At 34.5% G+C, this 25,579-nt stretch overlaps 1 protein-coding gene across 1 annotated transcript; it reads right to left on the minus strand.

Annotated features, from left to right (window-relative positions):
- Positions 1–1,313: 1,313 nt before the first annotated feature.
- Positions 1,314–25,534, minus strand: LOC145332753 (fibrocystin-L-like). Its single transcript, XM_080177803.1, has 7 exons — positions 25,461–25,534; positions 20,799–20,859; positions 19,775–19,817; positions 18,742–18,833; positions 15,867–16,017; positions 1,994–14,841; positions 1,314–1,903 (listed from the first exon to the last, which is right to left on the minus strand). The coding sequence occupies exons 2-7, from the start codon at positions 20,836–20,838 to the stop codon at positions 1,563–1,565; spliced, it is 13,515 nt and encodes a 4,504-aa protein (XP_080033929.1). The 5' UTR covers positions 20,839–20,859; positions 25,461–25,534; the 3' UTR covers positions 1,314–1,562.
- Positions 25,535–25,579: the final 45 nt, after the last annotated feature.

The raw sequence follows: 25,579 nt of genomic DNA on the forward strand, positions 1-25,579 counted from the left end.
AAAAACCGAGAGGAATCAGCTTATTAAATAACGAAATTAATTCGAAAAAAATCACGAAACCTTTACGCATTTTCAGCTGTCGTTGGTGGAGGGGGGGGGGGGAACAACAGGAAAATAGACGACCTCTCCATTGGCCCCCCAAATACTATTTAAGATTTATTTCGCTTGTTGGTTATACCTTTTACCTGGGAAGGAACTAAGAGACAGGAATAAATATGAAGAGACAACAGATACAGACAGTCATTTTAAGTTAAAACATGCGTAATGATTATGGGAATCTACACAAAAAAAAGTTAAAGCAGTTATAATACGAATTTAGAAATAACTAGTATTTAAAGCAAAATTTACTTAAAAATGAACCAATCAAGATGCAATAAAAAATCTTTAGCCTACTAATGAAAAAGCATGTTTATAAAAAAAACTTGTGTATTAGTATATTTTACAGTCCAATTTTACCTACCTCCCAGGTTTGAATTAGATTTTTAGTAGCAAAGCTACCCTATTAATCACTTTGTCTGTCCGTCCGTCAGTCGGTCCGTAACGCTATGGGGGAAAGATTCCTATGACATATGCCCATCTAATCTCTAAATTGTTTTGTCCTCCTGTCTGTTATTGGGGGTGCTAGATCGATTCCTAGATTTTAAAGTTTTTGTGGTTATCTCCATTCCTTATAAAGATAGAGAGCTGAAATTTTCAGGGATTAATAATTTTACATTCTACATATTTTCACCAAGTTTTAATAAGATTTGTTTATTGATTGGGGTGCTAGATCGATTCCTAGATTTTTAAGTTTTCGTGATTTTCTCTGTTCATATTCAGGATTGACGGCTGAAATTATCAGAGATTGATTATGCTTGAATTCTACATATTTCCATCTAGCTTCATAAGATATTAATTGAGGTGCTAGATCAATTCCTAGATTTTTAAGTTTTCGTGATTTTAAAGGTTTAGTCATTTCCCTATTTTATCAAGTTTAATGATTATTGTATGACACAGCTCTATAGTAATTTTTTTCCGATATCCATTAAAAATTTTGAGCTATGCTTCTTATGAATGTTGTCATCCTTGTTTTTAGTATTTGCTAGCTAAAAATAATTTCTTACAAATCGCTTTTGTAACCAATTGATATAAATATACTGATAAAAGAAATTTTGAAAGAATGTAAGGTAAGAAATAAACATTCAAGCAAATTATGTATGAGAATAAGTAAATATGGTCATTTTGTATCCAGCCTGCTTAGGTGTAGACAAATACAGCCAGAGCCTTATTGTCAATAAAGAGTAGCTACACTTATATTATCAAGGAAGAAATTATTACTTGCAACATATATTTAAATAAAATACTCAGCATCACAGATAAGTTTGAGACCAATTACATTACAGTAAACAAATACTAATCAATTACATTATTATCCCTTAACCTAAGATGATTAAATATATTAACAAACACACACAAACACAATTATATGTTTAACTCAACAGCATTGAAAATTTTTATATATTATGTTTCAATTTGTGAGAAAAACTAGATTACACAGTTGAATAAATATATTTTTTATTTTCTTAGAATTCAGGCCACATAGCCATATCATCAGCAGTTATGAAAACCTTCTCTGTTTCAGTAGCTAGTTCAACATCAGTTTCAATGCTTATACCAGCCTTCTTTTTACCAGACTTTAGAAGATTTTCAAATGCTTCAAGAACAGTAGTAACATACTCTGCACTTCCTTTGTATGTAAATCCTGTATCTGTTTCTTGAAGCAATCCAGTTTTTGGGAAGGCATGAATACTAAATTCATCAGACATGGCAGCCTTTGCAAAGCTTCCATCATTTTCACAGTAAGCACGGACTTTGGCACCTTCTACAGCTTCAGTAAGTTTCAGATTATATGAAGCAACACCACCTTAATTCAAGTGGTAATTGTTTAATTTTGTTTATAATATATAAATTTGAAATAAAAATTGGAATAATGTATCAATAAAACATGTCTTACCTCTAATGCTTACAAGTGTAGATCCTTCCAATGTGTCTGTTTCAGCATTAAACAGAAATAATTCACAGTTAATTGTTCCAGAGGGAAGTTGGTCAGCAGCAGCAGGTTCATCAAGTGCCTCATCCCAAGCAGTAACTTCACATGTGAATTCAGTGTCAACTGGATGAAGAGTTGGTAAAGCAGTAAACTTTATTCCAATAGGTCTAGCTCCAACAGCAAATTGATCACTTTCCACAGCAGGAAGTGAAACTGTGGTTGGATAAGTGATTTCAAAGCTGATAGAATAACCACTGCCCATCTTGTCAATGGCCAGATTGTCAAATTCACAATATCCATCAATGAAAATACAAGTAACATTATTGACCAAATTTGCTGTTGTATTAATGGGCAACAAAGTTGCAGTCACAATCCATGGATCAGCTGGTGAGCCTACTTTTTCAATAAGATTACCATCTGCATCTACAGTGTACAGTTTAGGTTGATTTCCAAATGATTTAAGTTCAAAAGCTTGCCCTGGTTGATTCATTATTTTAAGCAATGTTGGTACTTTTAGATTTGATGATTTCAAGCTCTCTTCCAATCTTTGAGCAGCAATTTGTTGAGAAAGTTGTGAGTAGGGAATACCTGATAAAGCATTGTCTTCTGGACCCAAATAACATTCACCATTTGGATCTTCATCTTGTGGTATACAACTAGAAACTTTAGTTGGTACATATATAGGTTCAGTAAGTTCTATGTTAGAAATTCCCAAATTCAGATCTGCTAAAGCTGATCCCATACTACCATCTTGGAATGAGTTTGTTACTTTTGCAGATACCTTCTTGAGACCTTCATAATCTATAGTAGTAGTGGCATTTGCAGGAGGAGGAGACTCAATAACAACTTCAGCATCAACAGTTCTGGTTCCATTAGATTCTCGTTTCATACGGACACTTCCTTCTCTGACAATTTCTGTGACCCTAATAAGAGAAGGATCAATTCCTAGAAGAGCAGCAAGCTTAAAAGCAACATCATCTCCATTAAAGATATCATCAATATCAATGACTGTCCCAATCTTTGTGACAACTGATGGTTGAATTTTGTAATCAACCACGTTTTCTCCAGTGAGAAGAAGATATAAGTATCCAGTGTTAGGATCAAAGTAATTTTCACCATCTCTTGTTGAACTTAGTAATGGTATGTAAGAGTCATCTGGTTTTTTCAGATTGGCTGTTGCAAAGTCATAATTGTTTGGAGCCATAAACTGTTCTCCAACAAAGATGTCAATTCTCTGAGGTTTTGGGAAGTATATTTTTAGTAGAATTGGATCTCCACCCTTATTATGCTTTAATCTGTATCTCATGTGAATAGGTGGTGTGGATGTTAATTGAATTTCATACAGCATGTTAGTTCCGACTATAGCATAAAAGTTAGAGATACGCTTCTGACAGGCATAGCCAAAACAGCATGAAAAGTCTTGTGGCCCATTAATAAGATCTATATAGCCATTAGTTCCTGGATTGGCAAGAATTGCAACAGGAGAAAGTCTTCTGTCAAGAGTGTCAATATCCATTGATTCCAAAATCAATAATCTATGGTTGATATCATGACATTTGAAAGCCTTCCACTTGTCCATCCAGACACACTGATCATTTCTAACAATACCTTTGTTTGGCATTTTGTCTGAATATGTAATCTTGTTACCTTCAACAGTTGTAACCATTGCCTTAGGTACTCTGTAATAACCAAGTCCAGCAGTTGGATTTCCATCCCACTCATAAGCAGAGTCAGCAATAATGGTTCCAGCAATGTCATCCCCTATGATCTTTCCATCTGTATCAACCAGGAGAGCTTTTTTCAAGCCATCACAATGCATATCAACACAGTGTTCATTGGAAACAAGGCCATCTAAAGGTCTATCCATCCAGATCTTGCTATCTTCATCAACATCAACAAACTTTGTCCCCTTAGCAAAAATAGGGAACATCATGTCATCACCTCTTGGGTTTGTTCTGATAGCAGAGTCAAATTGTCCACAACTGTCTTGTTGGAAATTAGCAAATGTAACATCATTGATATACACCTGACCAGTTAGAAGAGGGAAAGATTTAGGTTTACCATTAACCCATGGTTTACCCAATGGAACACCTATTCCACTGAAAATAGGCCATAGCAAACCAGCATGGCCTGTGTTGTGTCCCATCCAGTTTCTTCCTGGCCACATGGTAAAACCTTTGTTTCTTGTTCTGTCAAATTCAATATAATGTGGCTCAACATCTTTATCACAGCTAAATGCCTCAGATCTGCCAACAAAAACAGTGTTGTTTATTTCTAAATATTTTTCTTCAACTAAATGGGTCTCTGCTTTGGGTCTAATCAAGAATGGATGCACACCAACCCCACAATCAACAAATATATTGTTTTCCATATGAACTGTCTCATGTGTAAGCAGGTAAGCTCCATAGTCATAGATCTTGTAAATAAGGAAATTGTCAAATGAAACACAACCTTTATCTCCAATAATTTCTATTGGAGGATTATAAGTGTTGACATGGATACCTTCCTGGGAGGAGTGGATGACATTTCCTTCCCATTTATATTTAGATGAACAAATGTGCCCTGTAGCTACCAAGCCTCCTCTTTCACAACCAGACATTGAGTTGAATCTAAAATCTGTTTCCCATGCTTCATTCAATATCATACACCCACGTTTGTATAGATTTTGTCTTTGATCCTTGTGTGTGCCAACATATATGGTATAAGTGATAAAGTTATGAACCCATCTGTTACCAACACCTTCATCTCTCATTCCATATTCAAGAGTTCTGTATACTACATTGTCCTTTATCAAAACATTGTTGGTATTAAAAAGTCCTATGGCAGCATTATAGTTGAAATTGAATGCACACTTCTTAACATAAGATTCTCTATTGTCTGCATCATTGTTGTATGAATCCTCATGATCAATAAAAGCCAAAGAATATCTAGCATCAAATCTATCAGTCCAACCTTCTTGGCCTGCTCTAAAGAATTCCACATTTGATATCTTAGCATATCCTCTATAATCAACATCATCTTGTGTAAATTTTCCAACCAAAACTCTTGCACCAAATTCCTCTTCTACATTTTCAGGGTAGTCTTCACCAACAATTCTTATATTTCTTGATAGAAGACCAACTTCAGCAGCAATTCTCCAACTAGCAGATCCATCTGACAAGGAATAGCTGCTTCCAGCATGATAAAAATCCAGAGCTTTGTTAAGTGTTATTGTTCTACCAGAAATGCTATTGATTGTTCTAATCTCAACTTCTCTTGATTCATACCCAGTTGGTGCAATCACAATTTCTGCATTTGTTGTCCAATATGTTGTGTCAACATCTTCATTTAGAGTTATAGTATTACTTCCAGCTACAGCATCAGCTGCAAGTGTTGTCCAAGTCAATCCTACATCAAGACCATGTAGAAGTAGTTTACCAAACACTCCTAAAGCTTTCGCTCCAAGGTTGGGGCCATTGGGCAGGGGCTGGTCAGGGGTTTCATGATTACCTCTCAGTAGAATGTCAAATTTATGGGTGAAAGGATCATCAGGAAATCCTGCAACAAGCTGTGCACTGTCTCCTTGAATCATGATAATTTCTGCACTTAAAACATTATCCATTTCATCACCAATTTCTAGAACACCATAGATGTATAATCTAGTAAGAAGGGGTGGTACTTCATCCAAAACTAACCACACACCAGGAGGTATTGAAATCCACTCTTTAACAATACCATTATCATCAGCAACAGGTTTTGTTAGACCCATTTTGACCCAATCTTCTTCACTAGACCATTTCAGATATTCAGTGGGTCTTCCAGCTGGTATTGTTGGTGGGGGTGGAGGCAGACATCCTTCATACAGACATCTGTACACTCTAAATGTTATTTCTCTGTATTTTTCATTTGGCCAACCACCTTTAGTTTTTGCATTGTTTGAAAGCAAATAGGTGAGTTCATTTGTTTCGTTAGTAAAGTACCAGTTAGTGTTTCCATTCACTCCACAAACTGGTTGGGATGGTAGAGAAAGAGAACTGTTAGCAGCTTCACCATTAAATGTAAAGACATCAGGGGTTTGCGTGAAATTATGTCCAAGTAACAAGCAATCATCTTCATCTGCCATTTGAAAAGCTCCTAATTTATAAGTTATATTTGTAATGTGATCCAATGTATGCCAGAAAAAAAAGTTAGTTGTAGCCTCAGGCAAAACACCTGCCCAACCATCTTTATATGGTGGCTTTTTTCTCCAGGGTGCTCTTGCACTTCCAAATTCATTATGCCACACCAAATCATTAAATTGGAAAGATGAAGGTGCATAGCTGTCTAAACCAACAACATGGAATTTCTGTGTATCATCACATACAAGACCATCCAGTTTTAGAGTATCATTTTCTAATAACCCAAGCATAAGCCAGTCACCTCCGCCACTGCCTATAATGTGAGAAAATTCATCATCAGTATCATCTACACAATGAGCTGGATCATAGATATCTCTCTTTTGAACAACTTTACACCCTGGAGTTCCACACAAGGTTCCATCTAAATCATTGTAAAAACCAGCCATTGTCCAGGGCCATGATACCTTGTTTGGGCTGTTTATAAAATTTAAACCTCTTGTTTGCGTTTCACCAGCAGCCCACTTAGGTTTGCATCTAGCACAAGTTGATAAAGCTGCACATTTTTCTCTGTCAAAGTTATAAAATTCAACATTTTCAACATCATTACCCCACCAACCACTCCACACTCCAGTGTGAGTACAGAATGCATCTCCATTTGGCCAATTAGCAGTAATTTCAGAATGGCCAATGACTACAGAATCTTTAAATGTAGGGGCACCATACTCTTCTCCATTTTGTCTCTTAACACCAACAGGGTGTATGAGTTCAACACCACTCTTTTCATTATCCAGAAGTGTCATATTTTCAAATCTGATGGCTCCACTTTCTACTACTTCAACTCCAATTTCATTGTTCCAGGCAATGAAACTTCCAAAGGTAGCAGTAGTTTTTTCACCATTGCACCAACCATGTTCCAAATCTCCTGTTTGAGGTGTCCAGCCCTTTTCTGTAGCAGTAAATAGCCAAATTCCATACAATCCATTGCTATGAGCACTGTTATTTCTAAATTCTCCCATTGGTGCTTTAGCAGGACAGTAATCAGTTGTCCTAGATGGACCATCAGGATATTGTAGAATTCTGTACCAAAATCCAAAGTGGGTACTACCTGCCACAGCATTGTGTCTAATATAATTGTTACCATTCACAATCCAGAAGGATCCTGGCTGAATATCAGGATTCAGAAGGCTGTTGGATTGTCTTGTGTAAACTGCAAGATTATATTGAACTATATTATCAACTTCAACACCATCTTCAATAAAGAAGGATAGACCTTTGATATTGAAGGCAACATTGTGCTCTACAACTAAGTTACTGACAGCATGGATAGTGCAAGCTCGGTTGTAGCTACGATGAATAGCATTACCCCTGACATAATTACCAGTGACATTGCCATTAATATGGAAGTGAATTGGGTATCTACCAACTCTAAATGCCTGGCCAACTTCTGTAAATTCAGTATAGCTGATTCTTGCTGCAGCAAGATTTTGATCTATTTCTTTGGCATGAATTAAAATAATTCCACCAAATTCATCTGTACCTATTTCCTCACCAAATTTTCCATGGAAGCAAGATTGTGGAGCCTCTTCATTAGCAACAAAAGGTTTCTCACAGGCAGGAATTGTAGTTACAAATTGTTGATTGACAGCTCCATGAACCTTTAGATTTCTAGTCAACAAGCCAACTTCTCCTCTTGTTTCAATATAATGGGAACCAAAGGTTTGTGCAATAGACAAATGTTCAAATTTTAAAGGTTCTGTGAGAGTTATTACTGTTCCATCATCTGAAACTGAAGCAATTACCATCTTTTCACTCTCTCCCATAGAAGCTCTGCCACCAGTAGTAGCTACTACAATTTCACTTCCAGGTTTCCAGTTAACTCCATTCTCTAACACAATTTCAGTAGAATTGGCTAAGGCTGTCTGTGCTAATCTTGTCCATGTCATAGGAACAAACTCTCCATGCAAATCAAGTGTACCCTCTCTTACTCCAATTGTTTTACAACCATAGATAGGAAGTTCTGTGCATCTTACATTTCCATGCAATGTAATTTCAGCTTTATTCAGGTAAGGTTCATCTTCAGTGCCAATTTCAAGTGCACCATTTTTCAGAATCAAGATGAATTCTGATTGAAGGTTCAATCCATCAGCCTCTCTGTCAAATATAAGCTTACCACCATCAATTAGCAAAAATTTCAGAACAGGTGTTGATGTGTCCAGCAATATTGTTTGACCTTCAGTAATTACAATAAATTCACCTTCTTGTGGAGTTCCCAAGCCACCCCATGTCCAGATAGAGGACCATCTATCAATATAGTAGAAAGTAGTTTGATCTGGATTTGGATGAATTGCATAACCCTCAGATGGTATCTCAACAGTAACAAGTGCTTGAATAGCTCCAGCATGTGAATTGGTCAAACAAGTAATTTCAGTAGAATTTTCTGTAACTATATCACAAATACTTCCATCAATTGTAACCTTGTTGCCACTAGTTGCAAATCCTACACCAGTAATAGTTATAGAAGTTCCGCCTCCTGTACCACCTCGAACTGGAGATAATTGTGTTACTGAAGGGGTAATAGAAATATCATAGGTAAATGCATGTACAAGATCAACAACTGAACTTCCTTGTGATACAGCAATAGTACAAACCTTGGAGTTAGAGCTAGTATCAGCTTCAGCAGGTGTTCTACATTGAATTTCAGTGTTTGATATTGAATATATTAGACAAACATTATCACACACAGTAACTGTAGGTTCATCAACAGTATCAAAGCCAACTCCAGATAAAACTAAAAGAGTACCTCCACCAAAGCTACCACTTGAAGGTGTTGAAGTTGACAGGTTGAAATCAGATCCATATTCAATATCTTTGTTTGAAATTCCAAGAAAAGAGGATTTTACTTGAACAGCAAAGGTACCTCCAGGAATAGTAGGTAAAGTGCATGTTACCAAAGTTGATGTTGTTGAAATGGTTGTACATTCATATTTTCCTATGTTTACTAAGGTCACATTATCTAAATTAGTTCCATAAACAGATAGAGTAAAAGATCCACTTCCAGTAGTTGGACTTATAGATGTAATTATGGGAGTAGAGTCAAGAGAGTATTCATAAGTGGTTGTTGGGAATGCTACACCATTGCTGCTTATTGTGACAGTTTCATTTCCAACAGAATTAGCAGGTGTTACGCATTTTATGATATCAACACTTACTGATAATACTATGCATGAGCTTGATCCAATTGTTACAGTTGTATCATCAATAGATCCACTAAAACCATTTCCAGACAATATTATTTCTTGACCACCATAGATACTTCCAGCTGAAGGACTTATACTTGTAATTGAAGGTGAACTTGTAATTGTTAAATTTACACCATCTGCAAATCCTTTGCTTGAAATGTAAACAACGACATCATATTCTCCTGCTGCTGCTTTTGGAACAGTGAATGTAATTTCATTATCTGTAACACTTGTTACTACAGCTGCAATTAAACCATCATCAGCCATTTCAAGAAGTTGTTCTTCTGGTGATCTCTTTTGCCTTAGGAAGCTCTTAGATCTGTCAAGTGTCCTAGCAATATAGGTAGGATCTGACTCCATAATACTGTGATATAATTCTAGATCTAAATCATAAGGTTCAATTGATCTTTTTACAGTAGATGAATGTAAATGAGGGACTAGAGGATGATAGAGGTCCTCAAAGTCTAAATTAAATTCATGTGATTCAACATAGGGTAAATAATCAGTGCTTCTTTTTGATCTTGATGAACCAGCAGATAACCATGAAACACTATTTACCTTTGACTCTCTCTTCATTCTTTTCCAGAAATTGTGAACTGGTCTTGGAGCATCCCCGAATTCTGTGAGTTTCTTTTCCAATACCTCATCATGAAAAGATTCAATACTTCTCCTAACTCTGAACATTGATATTGCAACAGGTTTCAAGAACACATCAACAAGCGAAATATCAGATCCAAATCCAGATCCATTGATTGAAACAGCAATAGATCCTTCATAGGAAGCTGGGAATACAGCTGAGGAGGTTGGTGTTAAAGCTTCTTCAAATGTATAGTTCAAGAGTTCATCTGTATCTGGTTGAAGCATGTTTCCACTCAAATATATTTCAAGGGGTACTGTTTTATTAGGGGTAGCTTTAGAATCTCTATAATCAGGAACTTGGCAAGTAATTTGTGTGGATGTTGAACTTATAACTTTGCATCCTTTTGAATAAGGAGCTTCACCAAAGTTAACAGTTATGTATTCATTGGCAGGCTTCAAACCATGCCCATTTATTGTAAGTATAGTACCACCAGCCCATGATCCAGACATAGGAGAAACAGAAGATACTTTTGGATAAACATATAAGGAACCAGCTGTTTCTGAGACAAGTTGTTTTGAGGCCAAACCAGCATTGAAAATATTGAGTGACACTGGGAGCATAGCAAGGGATGTAATAGTATTAGTATCTAAACTGCATTCAATCTCTATTTCAGTACAGTTAGTAACAGTACAAGAAGAAAAATCTCCAATCATCACCTCATTTTGGCATACAGATGCACCAAATCCAGAACCTGATATCTTCAGTAGAGCATTTCCATAAGAAACAAAATCACCATAGGGACTATTAGTAATTCCACCTTCAATTGCTTCAATCTTAGTAATTTCAGCTGTAAGGCAATTAGCAAATGTATATTCAATTCTATTTGTTTCATTTGATGCTATAACACAAGTGGTTAAAACTCCAGTGCATGAGCTTGAAGGTGGTGATGAATCAGCATTACTTAATACAGTAGCATCAATTCCATTGATAGTTGCTACAATATCAACTTTCTCATCTTCAGTTGGACTTGCAACAATAACCTTGCCTGGCATGAAAACCTGATCCCCTTCAATCACATCATCTGTATTATAGTGAAATGTTCCTTGAGTGGAAAAGGTGTGCTTCAAGAATCCCTTACTTGTCTTAGGGCCTGACTTAAAGCCTTTACCATCCCAAACATTGGTATAAGAATCTGCAACTGCATGAACACTAATTCCAGTTCCATCTTGACTAACTGGAAGATTCCATTGCCATTGCACCACATCTCCAGGCCTTATAGTCAAATCTTGTGGCTCCCACATGTAACCTGGTCCATACTTGAAATGTCTGCCAGAGTTCCATACTACATGTTTAGTAGGATTTTTGGTGACAATACATTCAACAGAAGTATCTGTACATGAAGAATTATCAACTGGTATACAAGTATGCTCTTTACCTACACTGAAAACAACTTCTGAACAATTTCCAAATCCTGAACCTTCTATAGTAATTTTGGTTCCTCCATTAAATGACCCAATTCTTGGAAATGCACCAGTAAGACTAAATGAAACTGCTATCCCTGAAACTGCAGAGTTATCAGCATATCCATTTTTCTGTGTCTCAACTGTAACCTTATGTGTTCCATGAGAAAGAGGTGGAAGAGCACATACTATTTCAGTGTTTGTCCATGATACAAGATTACATTCCTTTTCTTCAATTGTAACTTTTGTAGTTACTCCTTTGTAACCAAATGATGTTCCAGTTATAGTGATTTCTTGTCCGCCAGCTGGTCTTGCAGTATAGAGTGACAAGGATATAATAGTAGGTGTACTTGAGGAATCATAGAAAAAATTAATACCACTGCTGGATTTTCCATTTAGTGAAATCACAATGTCAGAAGTAGCCCTCTTTTTTCTCTTTGAGCCACCTTCTGGAGGTGTAATGCATGTAAATTCTGTGTAAGAAGTTGTTAATATCTTACATGCATTGCCTCCAATATCAACAGTTCCAGATTTCCAATCATTTAAAGTATTTGGGAATCCAGTTCCTGTGATGGTTATTTTAGTACCTCCACCAGTACTGCCAGAGGAAGGATCAACACTTACCAGAGTTAATTCTAGATTGTAAGTCAAAGTATTAGACGCTTTGCCCCTGGATTTAACATAAAAATTGACATCCAACTCTCCTGCAGATCCATTTTCTAATATGCAGTCTACTGAAGATGAAGAAGCAGTAGAAACAACACACTTTCTACCACCAACTGTAATTTCATAATCATTAACTTCATCAGTGAAGCCTGTTCCAGTAATTGTAAGAATTATATTTCCATCAACAAGAGAATCTGTGACACTTGATAAAGTGGGAGTTAGTGAAGTGTCATATGTAAATTCACAGCCATTTTCATCACTGCAAGAACACAAGAATCCATTTACCCACACAGTAACTTGTGGATTAGCAGATGTAGCTGGTAATCTAAAGAAATCAGCTCCTACTTCAAGAATAGTCACCTTACCATCTTTATACTCTCTGAATCCTGTATCAATACTTTCACCATAAAACTCAATATTTGCAGTATCTACCTCCAATGGTGGTTGATCACCTCCAATATTTTCAAATTCATAGGAATAAACATTATCATAACATTCATCCCAATGATTATTGTATACCTCAACTCCAAAGAGACCAAATTCATTTTCAAGCAATTCTTGAAAGCTATTTCTGGAAATTGAAATTGGTATATTATTCACAGTCTTGCCTTCTCTAGAAAGACTAAATGATCCAGTGAGTTTTGGAGATTCCTTTGAAATTCTCTCAACAATTACTTTACCAGCTCCTAGAATAAAGGTTACATTATCACTTGTCATCAAAAATTCCATTTGCTCTTCAAAAGTTGCATTAGCAGACAGTTCTTCAATAATACCTCCTGCAATTCCTAGTAATCCAAAAGTTTCATTTGGTCCTTGGCAAGAATATGGATTAAAATCAATTTCTACAGTTCCATTGACCTCAGTAACAGTGATAGTTTCCATTCTAATGTTGCTGTTATGGTGGGCTGGTGCAGTTCTGACAATGTCCACAGCTTTTCTACCCAGGGAAACCTCATCCACATATCCAGTTTTTTTGTTATTAAATCTATCATAATTAAAACCAATTTCTCTTATTTTTAGTTTTCCAGGAATTGCTTGACCAGTTGCCCAAGTGGGACCATCAGTATAGAATTGTTCTTCAAGATCTACACATGTATAACCCCATTGGCTTCCATCATTTTTCAATTCAACTTTAATAGTTGCCCATGCATTAAACCATCTGTAATTCTTATTAGATTGAATTCTATATAAAACACGTATATCATCATAGAACTTAGTTCCTTTGTAAGCAAAGCAAAAGAATTTTCCATCACTAATGTCAATTGCATTTCTGTCATCAAACCAAAACACCCTCCATGGCATGTACCAAGAACTTTGACCACAAAAGGGCTCAGAGTCTTCTCCAAATCTTCTATAATCTGTTCCACCTTGACCAGGCATCTGCTTATCATCTTCTGCACCTTGATAAAGCTCAACTAAAGTTGTAGACCTCTCACATCTCCATTGAAACATTGTTTTTAGTGTTTCTGACCAGTCTGATGTATCATCAGAATAAACAGGTGTGAGAGAACCACCTCCATGGTGTGTGAATGTCAATTCAGCTCCAGATAGTCCCTCAATTGTAATTCTTTGTTTCTCAAGGTTACGCTTGTCTTTGATGTAAAAGTATTGAACTTCATTTTGTGCAAGTGCAACATCACTGTTGGTAAGATAGGTATTGTATTGTTCCATGGAAATTTGCAAGAAATTGGTATCATTTCCAGCCTCAGACTGTCTTTGGAGATGTAGTGCTTCAAAGTAGTATACCTCCCCTTTCTCAAGGTAAACTGGATCAGAAAATCCATTTGATGATGGTCTGTTCCTACTACATTTTCCAGTCTTATCAGCAATCTTGATTTTGTCAGCCAAGTGTGTATTATTAGATAAATAGAGCTCTGCATAGTCATTTGAGCAAATAGCAAAAGTAAATTTACCAGTGACAGGTGCCATGAACAGACCACTAAGTCTTCCAGTATAATCTGTATCTTCCTCAGCCTGCTGCTTGTTTATTAATCCACCATCAACAACCAACTCAGCTGATGAAGAACCAAGAGAGTTTATAGAACTGTCAAGATCTGTTTCATCAGCCAAGGAATACCACAACTCATACTTCAAACCTCTGGGACCAAGTGTAGCTGATCCAACTGTAGAATCATTAGGACTTTTGCAAACAATTTCATATGAATCAATGCTTACAACATCACAAGGTTCATTATTTATAAGAACTTTGGTGTTATCTTGAAAGCCATCAAAACCAGTACCTTTTATGTTGATGTATGTACCAACAGAGCCAGTAGATGGTGATACAGATGTTATATCAGGCAATACATGATAGAAGAATGCCTGTCCTTTGCTGTTGACAGAAAAAGCCTCTCTATTTATGATCGATTGTCCTCTTTCAGCTACAAGTAGAGTACCATTCAGTGGTCCAACAAATGTTCCAGAGGTCTTGCAAGTTACATTACCATAATCAGAAAAGGCTCCATTGCTCTTAACATCAAGGTGTGCCCCATATGGTGTTCCAAGCTCATCCATAAAGTCACAGTTGTTGGTTCCAAAAAATAGGTTCTGAAGAGTCTTGGTATCTATGTCATCAAAGTTGTCTAAATCTTGGGCTCCAGGTCCAATATTTTTAGTAAATATTTTTCCCTTTACAGTGACTAGATCTCCAACTCTGCCATATCTGTGATCAATGCTGTCAAGAATTGGAGTCAGATGTGATGCAAACTGCACCATATGGTTATGGGCATTTTCAACCTCCTTCCCATTGACCGTTATCTTCAAATTGTACCTAGAATTATACAAAATTAGCTTTGACAAGGATGATTATGTGCAAAAGTAGCAAAGTTTTTTGAACAGATTAGCTTTACATAAAGGAGAATATCAAAAGATTAAGAATAAGAGAAAGCCAGTTATAGAGAACAATGAAGACATATCAAAGAGAGCTATATCAAAAGCCAACTATCAACAAATTAGGATTGCTTTTGACAACCTTTTGAGGCCACCAATATTTCTTTCTTAGCAGTAATTTGACTAAGATATCAATTATCAAGTACTAAATTACTTTGAGATTTATTTAACAGACATTTATTTATAGTATTCTTGGCTAGAATTGCAGCCAAAATAGAATTACTGAAGTAGGCAAAAATGAAGAAAAAAAATATTTAATTCCCACAATAAAACAATCTTGTTCAATTGTGAAAGACAGGCATGATAACTTATAAAGGGACTTTACAAAAATAGAAAATATTTTTCATAAGAATTATAATCCTAAATCTAAACCATCTATAAAAATAATTACAGTTGATATTTAAATAATCCATAGTAGTAAGATTAGGAAAAATTGCTGGGTGATGGGTTTGTCAAACACTTGGGAGAAAAAAACAGAATATTTAGATGTATTCTACCCAAACCTCCCCCCCCCCCTTTCCCCTAAAAATGGAATTAAGCTGTCAAGAATTACAACATCAATAAGTAGAAAATCATCGAATGAACAAATGGACAAAGTGAGTTATAGAGCAGATCTTCAGTTATCATAACAAAGAAAAAAAAGAGAGATAACATGCAAAAACCCAAAGAAAGTCTTAAAACATTTATTTAATAAAGTCTATGTGTTTTGGAGTGTGGCCAACAGATAGACGGACAAAGTAATGTATGGAGTAAAAGTAGAAGAGAGTAAAAAATTTTAGGAATTTCTGCTGTCTATCTTCCAAAGCAGCCAAGAAAATCACATTTTCCCCTTAGCATTACAGACTGCCTAACGGACAGAAATAGTGAATCATAGAGTAGCTTTGATAGCAAACATTAAAAACTCACCAGTCACTACCCATCTGGCTTTGCCTAGCAGGTACACTGCAGACAAGCTTGGTTGTAGAGGCAGCTTGCGGATTTTGAAGGAGCCAATTTTTTTCAACAGGATGAGTACACACCAGGGTCTCGTAGTCATTGTGCAGCCAAATCTTGTTTCCTAAACAGCATTAAAAATTAGGAATATAGTGTAGCCAACAAGCAAAATAAATCTAAAATAATATTTGGGGGAAAATGATATAATGTGTTGCCCCCAAAATCTTGAAAAACTTTGGTGAAATTGCCAAATGATTGAGTTATTGCATGGTTACAGCTGATTAGAAAAAATACACAACACTTTAATTACTTTAGATATAAAGCTTGAGTTAAGATTTAAGCAATTACCTAAATCAGTAAAAAAAAATTGTAGCTTATTGCACTACAGCATTCGAAATTTTTTAATACATTCATTTGCATTGAAATGAAATGAAATATTTATTTTATGACACATAGTAAAATAGGCATACATATATACATGACATAAATAATCATAAACAAGCAGTAAAATTGATCATGATTAATTAATTACAGTATAATAACAAGTTTAATAATATCCACATAAGACAAAAAAGTTAATATACGTGTCCAAGGACTAAATAATCTCTCTCAAGGTGATATTAGATAGCCTTTGCAAATATTATAGAACAAGGATGACAACATCCATAAAAGCGAAGCTCTGAAACGGTAGGACAAACGGACATTGACACTTGTATAATGTCAGAACTGAATAATCAGAATGCGAATGTATAAGAGTCAAAGCAAAATTGTAAGTAAATTTGTTGAAAAACTGCTTGATACAGGATAATGATTATGGACATACTTACATATTTACGACTTGATTATAGAGCTGCTTCGCTTATAATATTATACTTTGTTGTCCCAGGAATCAGTATACCAAAAATCAGACCAATCGGATAATTAGGTCACATACAAATTTGTTGTTAAAAATGTAAAAAAAAAATCAACATGTTTAAAATGGACGTACGGACATTCTGGTAATGATTATAGAGTTGCTACGCTTTCTAACTCGTACCTAACTACTACAGTAATCACCATGCAAAATTTGAAATCGCCAGGACAATTCTAACATGCCTAAATTAACGAAAAAAGCTATTTAAAAAAGTAAAAAAATCAACATGTTTAAAATGGACGTACGGACATTTTGGTAATGATTATAGAGTTGCTACGCTTTCTAAATCGTACCTATCTACTAAAGGAATCACCATTTAAAATTTGAAATCAATAGGACAATTCTAACATGTCTAAATTAACGAAAAAAGCTATCCGTGACGGACGGACGGACGGACGGACGGACGGACGGACGTACGGTCGGACCGACCCTAATTATAGAAAAGCTTCGCTTTTAATAATTATAGAAAAGCTTCGCTTTTAAAAATAAACTAAAAGGTAGTGTGAATCTTTTTATTAAAACGAGAAAGTCAACATTTTATAAGGGTATATTACAGGGATATGAATAGGGAAAGGATTTGCAGACGGAAATGGTAGGATGATTGTGTGGGTGTGTGTGAGTTCATATTAATGATTGAAATACTTATAATTAAGTAATGAATGGAGAATTGATTAATCTAAGGTTTGTAAAACAGACAACATAGAGGTTTTACATTCTTAGGTGAGAAGAACAACAAAGTAGTCTATTACATGTTATATCTATTCTTGAGAGAATGCATTTTTTTAAGCTGCTTCTTAAATTGATTTAGGTTTAAGGCATTTTTTATATTGTCACGATCATTAAAACTATTCCATGTATTAGGTAGAGAACAAAGAGGAAGCCTCTCTACTAAGTTGATTCTGGAAAAAGGAACAGTGAGATTATTAATGTTCCTCAAACTATAGTTATCATTTAATTCCCCCCTTCTTGGCCACATTTTATTAAAAGACCTGGGCAACAAGTTATTTATGTACTCATAAATAAATTTTAATTTAGAATAAAGTGATAAAGATTCAAAGGGTAAAATATTAAGATCTTTAAATAAAGGTCGAGAGAATGACTATAATAAAATGCTTGCTTAATACATCTTACAGCCATTTTTTGTTTTGTTATGATACCAGTAGGATTAGTACCATATAACAATCTGGTTGTTTTTATTCCACATAAGGGAACAAGGATGACAACATCTTTAAAAGCGAATCTCTAAGATCAGAAGGAATTATAATTTAAGCGCACAATAACTCTTACAAAGTGTCATAAATTGTTAAGCAATATATTAATTTTTTAATCAAAATCAAATTGTACATAATGTTTAAAAATTTGTGTTAATACAAGATACTTTAAAAGGACGTTCCTTAATTATAGAGATGCTTCACTTACAATATTGTATCTTATTGTCCTAGGAATCTTTATTCCAAAAATCAAATGAATAGGATGAGTATATCATACAAAAAAATACCATAATTAAATGTACTTTTACAGACTTTTTGGTAACGATTATGGAGTTGTTACGTATCCTAAATCGTACCTAATTGTTTTAGAAATCATCAGGCAAAGTTTGAAATTGATTGGACAATTCTGACATGTCTAAATTAATGGAAAGAGCTCACCGTTACGTATGGACCATTCCTAATTATAGAAAAGCTTCGCTTTTGATAATTGTCAGTATTAGCATGTAGCTGTCTATAGTGCTCTAGGAAAATTGAGATAGATGTCACTGCTTTTGGCCTACCTATTCTATTGACGTCAGAAAGTCCCCTATACCCCATCTTTTTTCCAGGGGGTTTCTTTCCCTCTACTATGACGTCAATAAAATATGTAGACCAAAAGTTGTTGCATCTATCCCCATCTATCCTAGGGCACTAAACACAGATACATTGTCAGTATTAGCATTACCTGTATCAGGATCATTGCCAAAAGCATTAAAGTTGTCATCGCTAAATCCATCTCCATAGATGAACAAAACACCTCCACCTTGCGAGATTTGACTTAAATAAAAAATAAAATTTATTTTATTGCTTTAATCAGAATCGAAATTGGATCATGTACATTAAAATAGCTTTATTAAAATATGTATTTAATAATATGTCATAAATAGCTTGATAAATTTCAAAATTTGTATTATTTGTAAATTAAAGATTTTAATCCTTCTTTTTAAAGGAAAATTTTAACATTAATGAGATATCTTAATTTCTTTTACTTGTACTACTTATGATGTACAGTGCATCTATTGCATTATAACCGAAAACCCTTTGATTGCAAACCTTAATCTTACCACTAATGTTAGTAAGTTTTAAAACAAGGATGACATCCATAAAAGCGAAGCACTGAAACTGTAGGACAAACGAACATTAACACTTGTATGAATAAATGAATAATCAGAAAATAAATGAATAAGAGTCGAAGCAAAATTATAAGTGAATTTGTTGAAAAACTGCTTGATACATGATAATGTTTATGGACTTGATTATAAAGATGCTTCGTTTATAATATTGTACTTTGTTATCCCATAAATCAGAATACCAAAAATCAGATCAATCGGATAATTAGATCTCATAAAAAGTTTGTTAAAAAATTAAAAAACAACATGTTTAAAATGGACGTACGGACATTCTGGTAATGTTATAGAGAGGCTACGCTTTCTAAGTCGTACCTAAATACTACAGAAATCACCAAGTTTGAAATCGATAGGACAAATCTAACATGACTAAATTAACAAAAAAAGCTATCCGTTCCAGACGGACGTATGGACGGACGGACTGGCTCTAATTATAGAAAAGCTTCGCTTTTAACAAGACATTTTGCCAACTGTTACAATTGATGTTGTGCATCTGACAGAGCAGCGACAGGTATTTGTGTCTTTACTTATGAACCAATAAATACTAGCAACCAGCGGGTGCGCTACTCAGGGGTTATAAACCCAACTTACTTGGGAGTAACAGAAGAAACATAAGCTCCGTCAGCCAACCTCCCTATAAAAAAATGCATTATTAAACAGCTGATAAAAACGACAAAAAAGCATTCAGCACCTGAAAAAAGTCGATGTTCATCAAACTTTATAGCCAGTCAAAAACGTAGCATGAAACTCTACAGTGTCCGAAAAAAATTAGCCATGTGACGTCAATGACACTTTGTAGAGCTTAAACTGGTGCTATCCTGACATATATGTATATATTTATCCTCTTGTAAAAGTTACAGGATGTCTTTATGAGTGTGTGAAACAATTTGAGAGAAATTGTCCATATAAAAAATTCACCCACTGTATATTTTTCCTTTTTCTTTTTAAAACAATAATTTTAAGCTGAGTGTCTTCTTTTAAAGCAAACTTAACATATTTTTGGTTTTGGCTAATAATAAAATAGGCATATTATTAATTATGATAAACAATAATTTAATAAACCCAAATCAAAATCCTGGACATTACTGTAGGTAAGTCCATATTCGTTTTGCCTAAGACGACACACAGAAAACTGTTCCGAATTTGTATTAATTTTGAGGAACAAGACTCCAGTGACGTCATATTTTTCTTTCCCGAAAAAGGGAAGGGGGGAAGAAAATCTCTTCAAAAGAGATGGGGAAAACCCCCTTTTCTCCCATCTCTTTTTTCTTCCCCCCTTCCCTTTTTTCTTTCCCCCTTCCCTTTTTCGGGAAAGAAAAATATGACGTAACTGGAGTCTTGTTCCTCAAAATTAATACAAATTCGGAACAGTTTTCTGTGTGTCGTCTTAGGCAAAACGAATATGGACTTACCTACAGTAATGTCTGAGTTTTACTGAAGCGAACACAGTAATAGTGTCTGACTGATTATGACGTAACAAAAAAAAATAGCCAATGAGAGGCCGTTATTGACCAATGGTGAAATTTATAGTGGCCTCTCATGGGCTGATTTTTTTGTTACGTCATAATCAGTCAGACACTATTACGGTGTTTACTGTAGCTGCACCACAAATTACCTGTAACAAGGAGAAAGGTGACAAACAGCCCTACTGCCATTGTGGCTAGTTCACGCTGCCCCTAAAATAAAATATGTTTTTTATAAAGGCCATACAATTGTGACAATTTTATAATCATGGCTTATGACAAGGTTGACAACATCCATAAAAGCAAAGTTCTGAATCAATAGGACAAACGAACAATAACATTTGTAGTGTGCCAGAACTGAATAAGAAGAATATTAATGCATAAGTTTAAAAAAAATTTAAATAGAGGAGACTGTTAAAGGACATACTTACATTTTAAGGACTAGTTTATAGAAATGCTTCGCTTACGACATTGTACCTTGTTGTTGTAATAGGAATCCAAAAATCAGATGAATCGGATAATTTTAACATTCAAAAATTCGTTGTCAAAAAAGTAAAAAACCCGCATGTTTTAAATGGACTACGGACTTTCTGGTCACGATTATAGAGTTGCTACACTTTTTAAATTGTACCTAAATGTTATAGAAATCTTCATGCAAAGTTTAAAATCGATAGGACGATTCTTACCTGGTTAAATTAACGAAAAGAGCTAACCGTTGCTGAAGGACGTACGAACGGACGGGCGGACCTACACTAATTATAGGAAAGTTTCGCTTTTAAAGATGGTTTTTACCAGACAGCCCCTAGCATTGAAACCAGGGGTATGCAAAATAGGGTTCAATAAAATTAAGGGAAGTAGATACACCTTATACACCCGTCTTGATAGGGGCCTACACCCCCCCCCCCCCCTCTGATACACACATCTAATGATCCAGGGAGGTATCAAGTAAAAAAGCCACACTACTCTTAAAATTACAACTACATTTTTTTAAAAGTACAATAAAATTTAAACTTTTTGTTTTGTACTTTTTTTTGACAAAAAACTATTTATTTACGTATCAGATATTGTTAATGTATTTAAAAGATAAAAATGATAATTGTTTTAAAACATTTGTTTTATATTTTAATAATTAGGATTAGAAGCGCATCTATTTAAGAATTCCGGTATGCTAACAATGATAAAAAAAGTATCCCTTTTTTTATTAAAAAAATATTAGTTAAAAAGTTTGGACATTACTATTAAATCAACCAATATAATAGAAATCCAGAAAGTTTTATGCCAACGAATGAGAAAACGTGTTAATCAGGGAGGGAGGGGACATTGGGCTGATTATTGCACTGGGCCCTAAATATTTTCTTTGTTGGATTAACAACTTTGAAAACTTTTATTGAATTTTGATTGGTTGGTTCATTTAGTTGAGTGTTCAAAAGTTTCAACCACAAATTGTTATCTAGAGAAGGGGTAATTTTGTCTTTGTGTATCATCATTAAGGATGTACATCAATTTATCGGCCATGTTCCAAAAGCTTGATTCCAGTTAAAACATTTAATTTACAAATACATTGCATAATTGTTAATTTGTTCTATTTTATAATAATGTTTTTTTCATGTCACTTCTTATAACCTCATCATCCTTGTTATATAATTATCAACTTAATTTACTCAGGGATCTATAGGGATAAAACAACGGCCGATAAATTTATATACAACCCCAATGATAATAATCAAAATTACCCATTCTACAGATTACAATTAGTGGTTGAAATATTTGGACACTCAATCTAATCAAAATTCAATAAAAGCCCCCAAAGTTGTGAACCCAACGAATAAGGAAACATTGTTACAAAACTTTGGGGACTCGTTAAAACGCAGTCTTTTGTCCCCTCCCCCTCTGTATTTTATTTGAATCTATCTACTAGCGGCTGTGCTAATAGCCTCCAGGATCCTAGTTTTCGTGCATGTTATTTTTTTATAGATTATAACAACCCTAAGGCTTAATTAAAAATGTTCTAAAAAGAACCCAATATTTTCAGAGATTTTTTGCTTTAAACAAACAAACAAAAATCTTAATACTTTATATTTTACTAAATACTTCGCCTCTAGCCTGTTAAAACGCAGTCTTTTGTCCCCTCCCCCCCTGTATTTTATTTGAATCTATCTACTAGCGGCTGTGCTAATAGCCTCCAGGATCCTAGTTTTTGTGCTTGTTATTATTTAAAAGATTATTTTCAGAGATTCTTTGCTTTAAAGAAACAAACAAAAACTTAATGCTTTATATTTTACTAAATACTTCGCTTCTAGCCTCTAGATGAGGGCGAAGGATCCAGAAAAATGGCCTTAAACCATCAAGACATATATCAAGCTTCAAGATCAACCCAATTTTTTTCGTATTTTAGATTTAAAAGAAAAAGTAAATCAAATGATTTTTATTTTTTTCGGGGTGGGGGGGGGGGAATTATTTTTAGGGGAGAGAGTAGTCGACCAACCTTTTTAAATTTTAGTTTGAAAAAGAAAAAAAATATTTTTTGGTGGGAGGGGGAGGGAAGGGAGTGTCCATTCCCCTAAAAAAATAGCTTAAAACCCTCACATGACCAGTATAAGGTATATTCCCTGAAGAGTAGATCCCATTCGGCTCAGCTGTTACCGGGATTTTTAGCTTCAGACGGACAGACAGACATCGGTCTACTTTGAATTATAGATAGGATTGACTATAGCCCTAATATTCGAAGGAATATGATAGTTTTTTTTTTTTAATGGCCTTAAATCAGACCAAGATTTAAATCTAAAAATAAAATAGCTAAAAACAAGCCCATGTAAAGCTCTCTAAAACTCAAATGATTAAGTAATTGTAGGAAATTTCAATTACGTTTTTACAAAAATAAATCAGATAAAGATAATCTATTTCTTTAAACTTTTCCGGTTTCTTAATTTAGAAATCTACTTTTTGGCAAAAAAAAGACTAGGTATAAAAACAACCTGATAAATTTTAAAAATAAAATAATACTTTTCTTAAATTTCATAATATTAAAAATCCTAACAAAAGCTTCATAAATTATTCGATATTTTATTTATTATATAAAGTAGTAAGCTTTTTTGTAGCGAAGGGTCTCACTAACAGCTGAACCGATATGATCCTCTTTTACAGTGAAGCTTCTTATAGGTCCCAGGATGGTTTTAGGCGTTTTTGTGCCCTTGCATATTCTTTCGACTATAGAGCCCCTAAATGCTAAGGGCGCAGCCGCTAGTTCTATTAAATACAGTATTAAGTTTTTTTCGTCTGAAGCTTAAGATTTCAAAAATTACTGAACCGATTGAGTTCTCATTTTTAAGGAGTAAGCAAGAAAAAGAATAAGAAAGAAGGACCTAAGAATTAAAGATGAGATAGGAATGATAAAAATCACGAAACATTCGAAAAATAAATTATAAGTTTTTTGGTGCATGACTGATTTCAGTAATAGGTATTCTCAAAAAATTAGCAAACTCTCTTAAATACCAATAGAGAAAATCAATGATTTGCTTTAAAAAAAGGCTACTTGTCCTTTCATCTATGAACGCAAAAATCACTTAGAATGACTTGAAAATCTTATTTAATAGACTTTCAAGCTTTCAAACAGCCATGGGTGTGATATACTTAAATATGCTCCTTAATAATGAAAAAGTTGACAAGAAGAATCAGAGATCTAGCTTTATAGCGCTAGAGACTGACGGACGGACAGACTAAAACACTTTAAAAGTTTTGTGAAAACGTACAAAAAACATTATTCTAGGGGCGATTTCTCTTGGGTCAAAAAAGTTATAAACATTTTCTCGTATTCATTCGAATCCGGTGGATAGGAACCGGTTCTCATCCATACGAAAAAACTATGTCTAGCATCGTATTATATCCAGTTTTCTACGAATATAGAAATGTACAATCATAAGATTAAAACCAGTTTTTTTAGCCGGTGCCTCCGGCACCTCGGGGCTAAAAAAACTAGTTTTAATCTTATAATTGTATATTCTATATCCGCGGTAAGCCGTTTATAATACGATACGAGAAATAACTATTAACCTTCCCAAATCTATGAGAAGCCACAAAGTAAATTCAGCGGGTAGCGAGTACCTTCGGTACAAACAGACAGATAGATATCCTGCTACTTTTATATAAAGATTTTTGGTTGAAATATGCAACCACTGCTATAAACTTCAAACAACCTTTTTGAGGGCCTTGCTGTATATTCATTAATAGATAGAAGGTCGAATAGATAGATAATCATACAATCAATTCATTTATTTATCTGTATATTTATCTATGTAAATAAGAATTAGAATATTTGTAACTATACTGGCTACATTGATTCTATCTATATGTAAATCTTTGGATAAATTAATGGACATTCCCAATCATGATACAGAAAATTACCCCGCTGGATTAGAACCTGCTCTTAGCCATACTGAAAAATCATGTATTACAGACAATTTTTCGAAAATATATAAAAATTTATAAGTTAATAACATTTTGATAATGTATCGTATTGTATTACATACAATTTTCCACGAATACTAAAATACAACTCATAAAGTTAGTAACAGTTGTATTAGCCCAGGCCTTTGTCCCCTTGGGTCTAACAAAACTGGTTTAGAACTGGATATCCGTAAAAGCTGTCTATAATACGATGCAATAGATGATGCATTAGATAACTATTTTTATCGAACTCTTATCTATCAATGTATATAGGTATCTAACTATCTAACTTACATTAAATCTAACTTTTTAAAACTCAAAAATATCTTTAATTTGAATATCTATTCATTGATATGTATGACTTGACTAACCTTATGTGCTAGTAGTAGGAGGAGTGTATAACTAAATGTATGTATGTGTATGACTGTACCCTAACAGGTACTGCGAACTTTTATCTGGAAATATCATCTTTTATACAAAACTCAGTGAC

Source organism: Acartia tonsa, chromosome 11 (assembly GCF_053477335.1).
Source record: "Acartia tonsa isolate MP-2025a chromosome 11, ASM5347733v1, whole genome shotgun sequence".
Lineage (NCBI taxonomy): Eukaryota > Metazoa > Arthropoda > Copepoda > Calanoida > Acartiidae > Acartia > Acartia tonsa.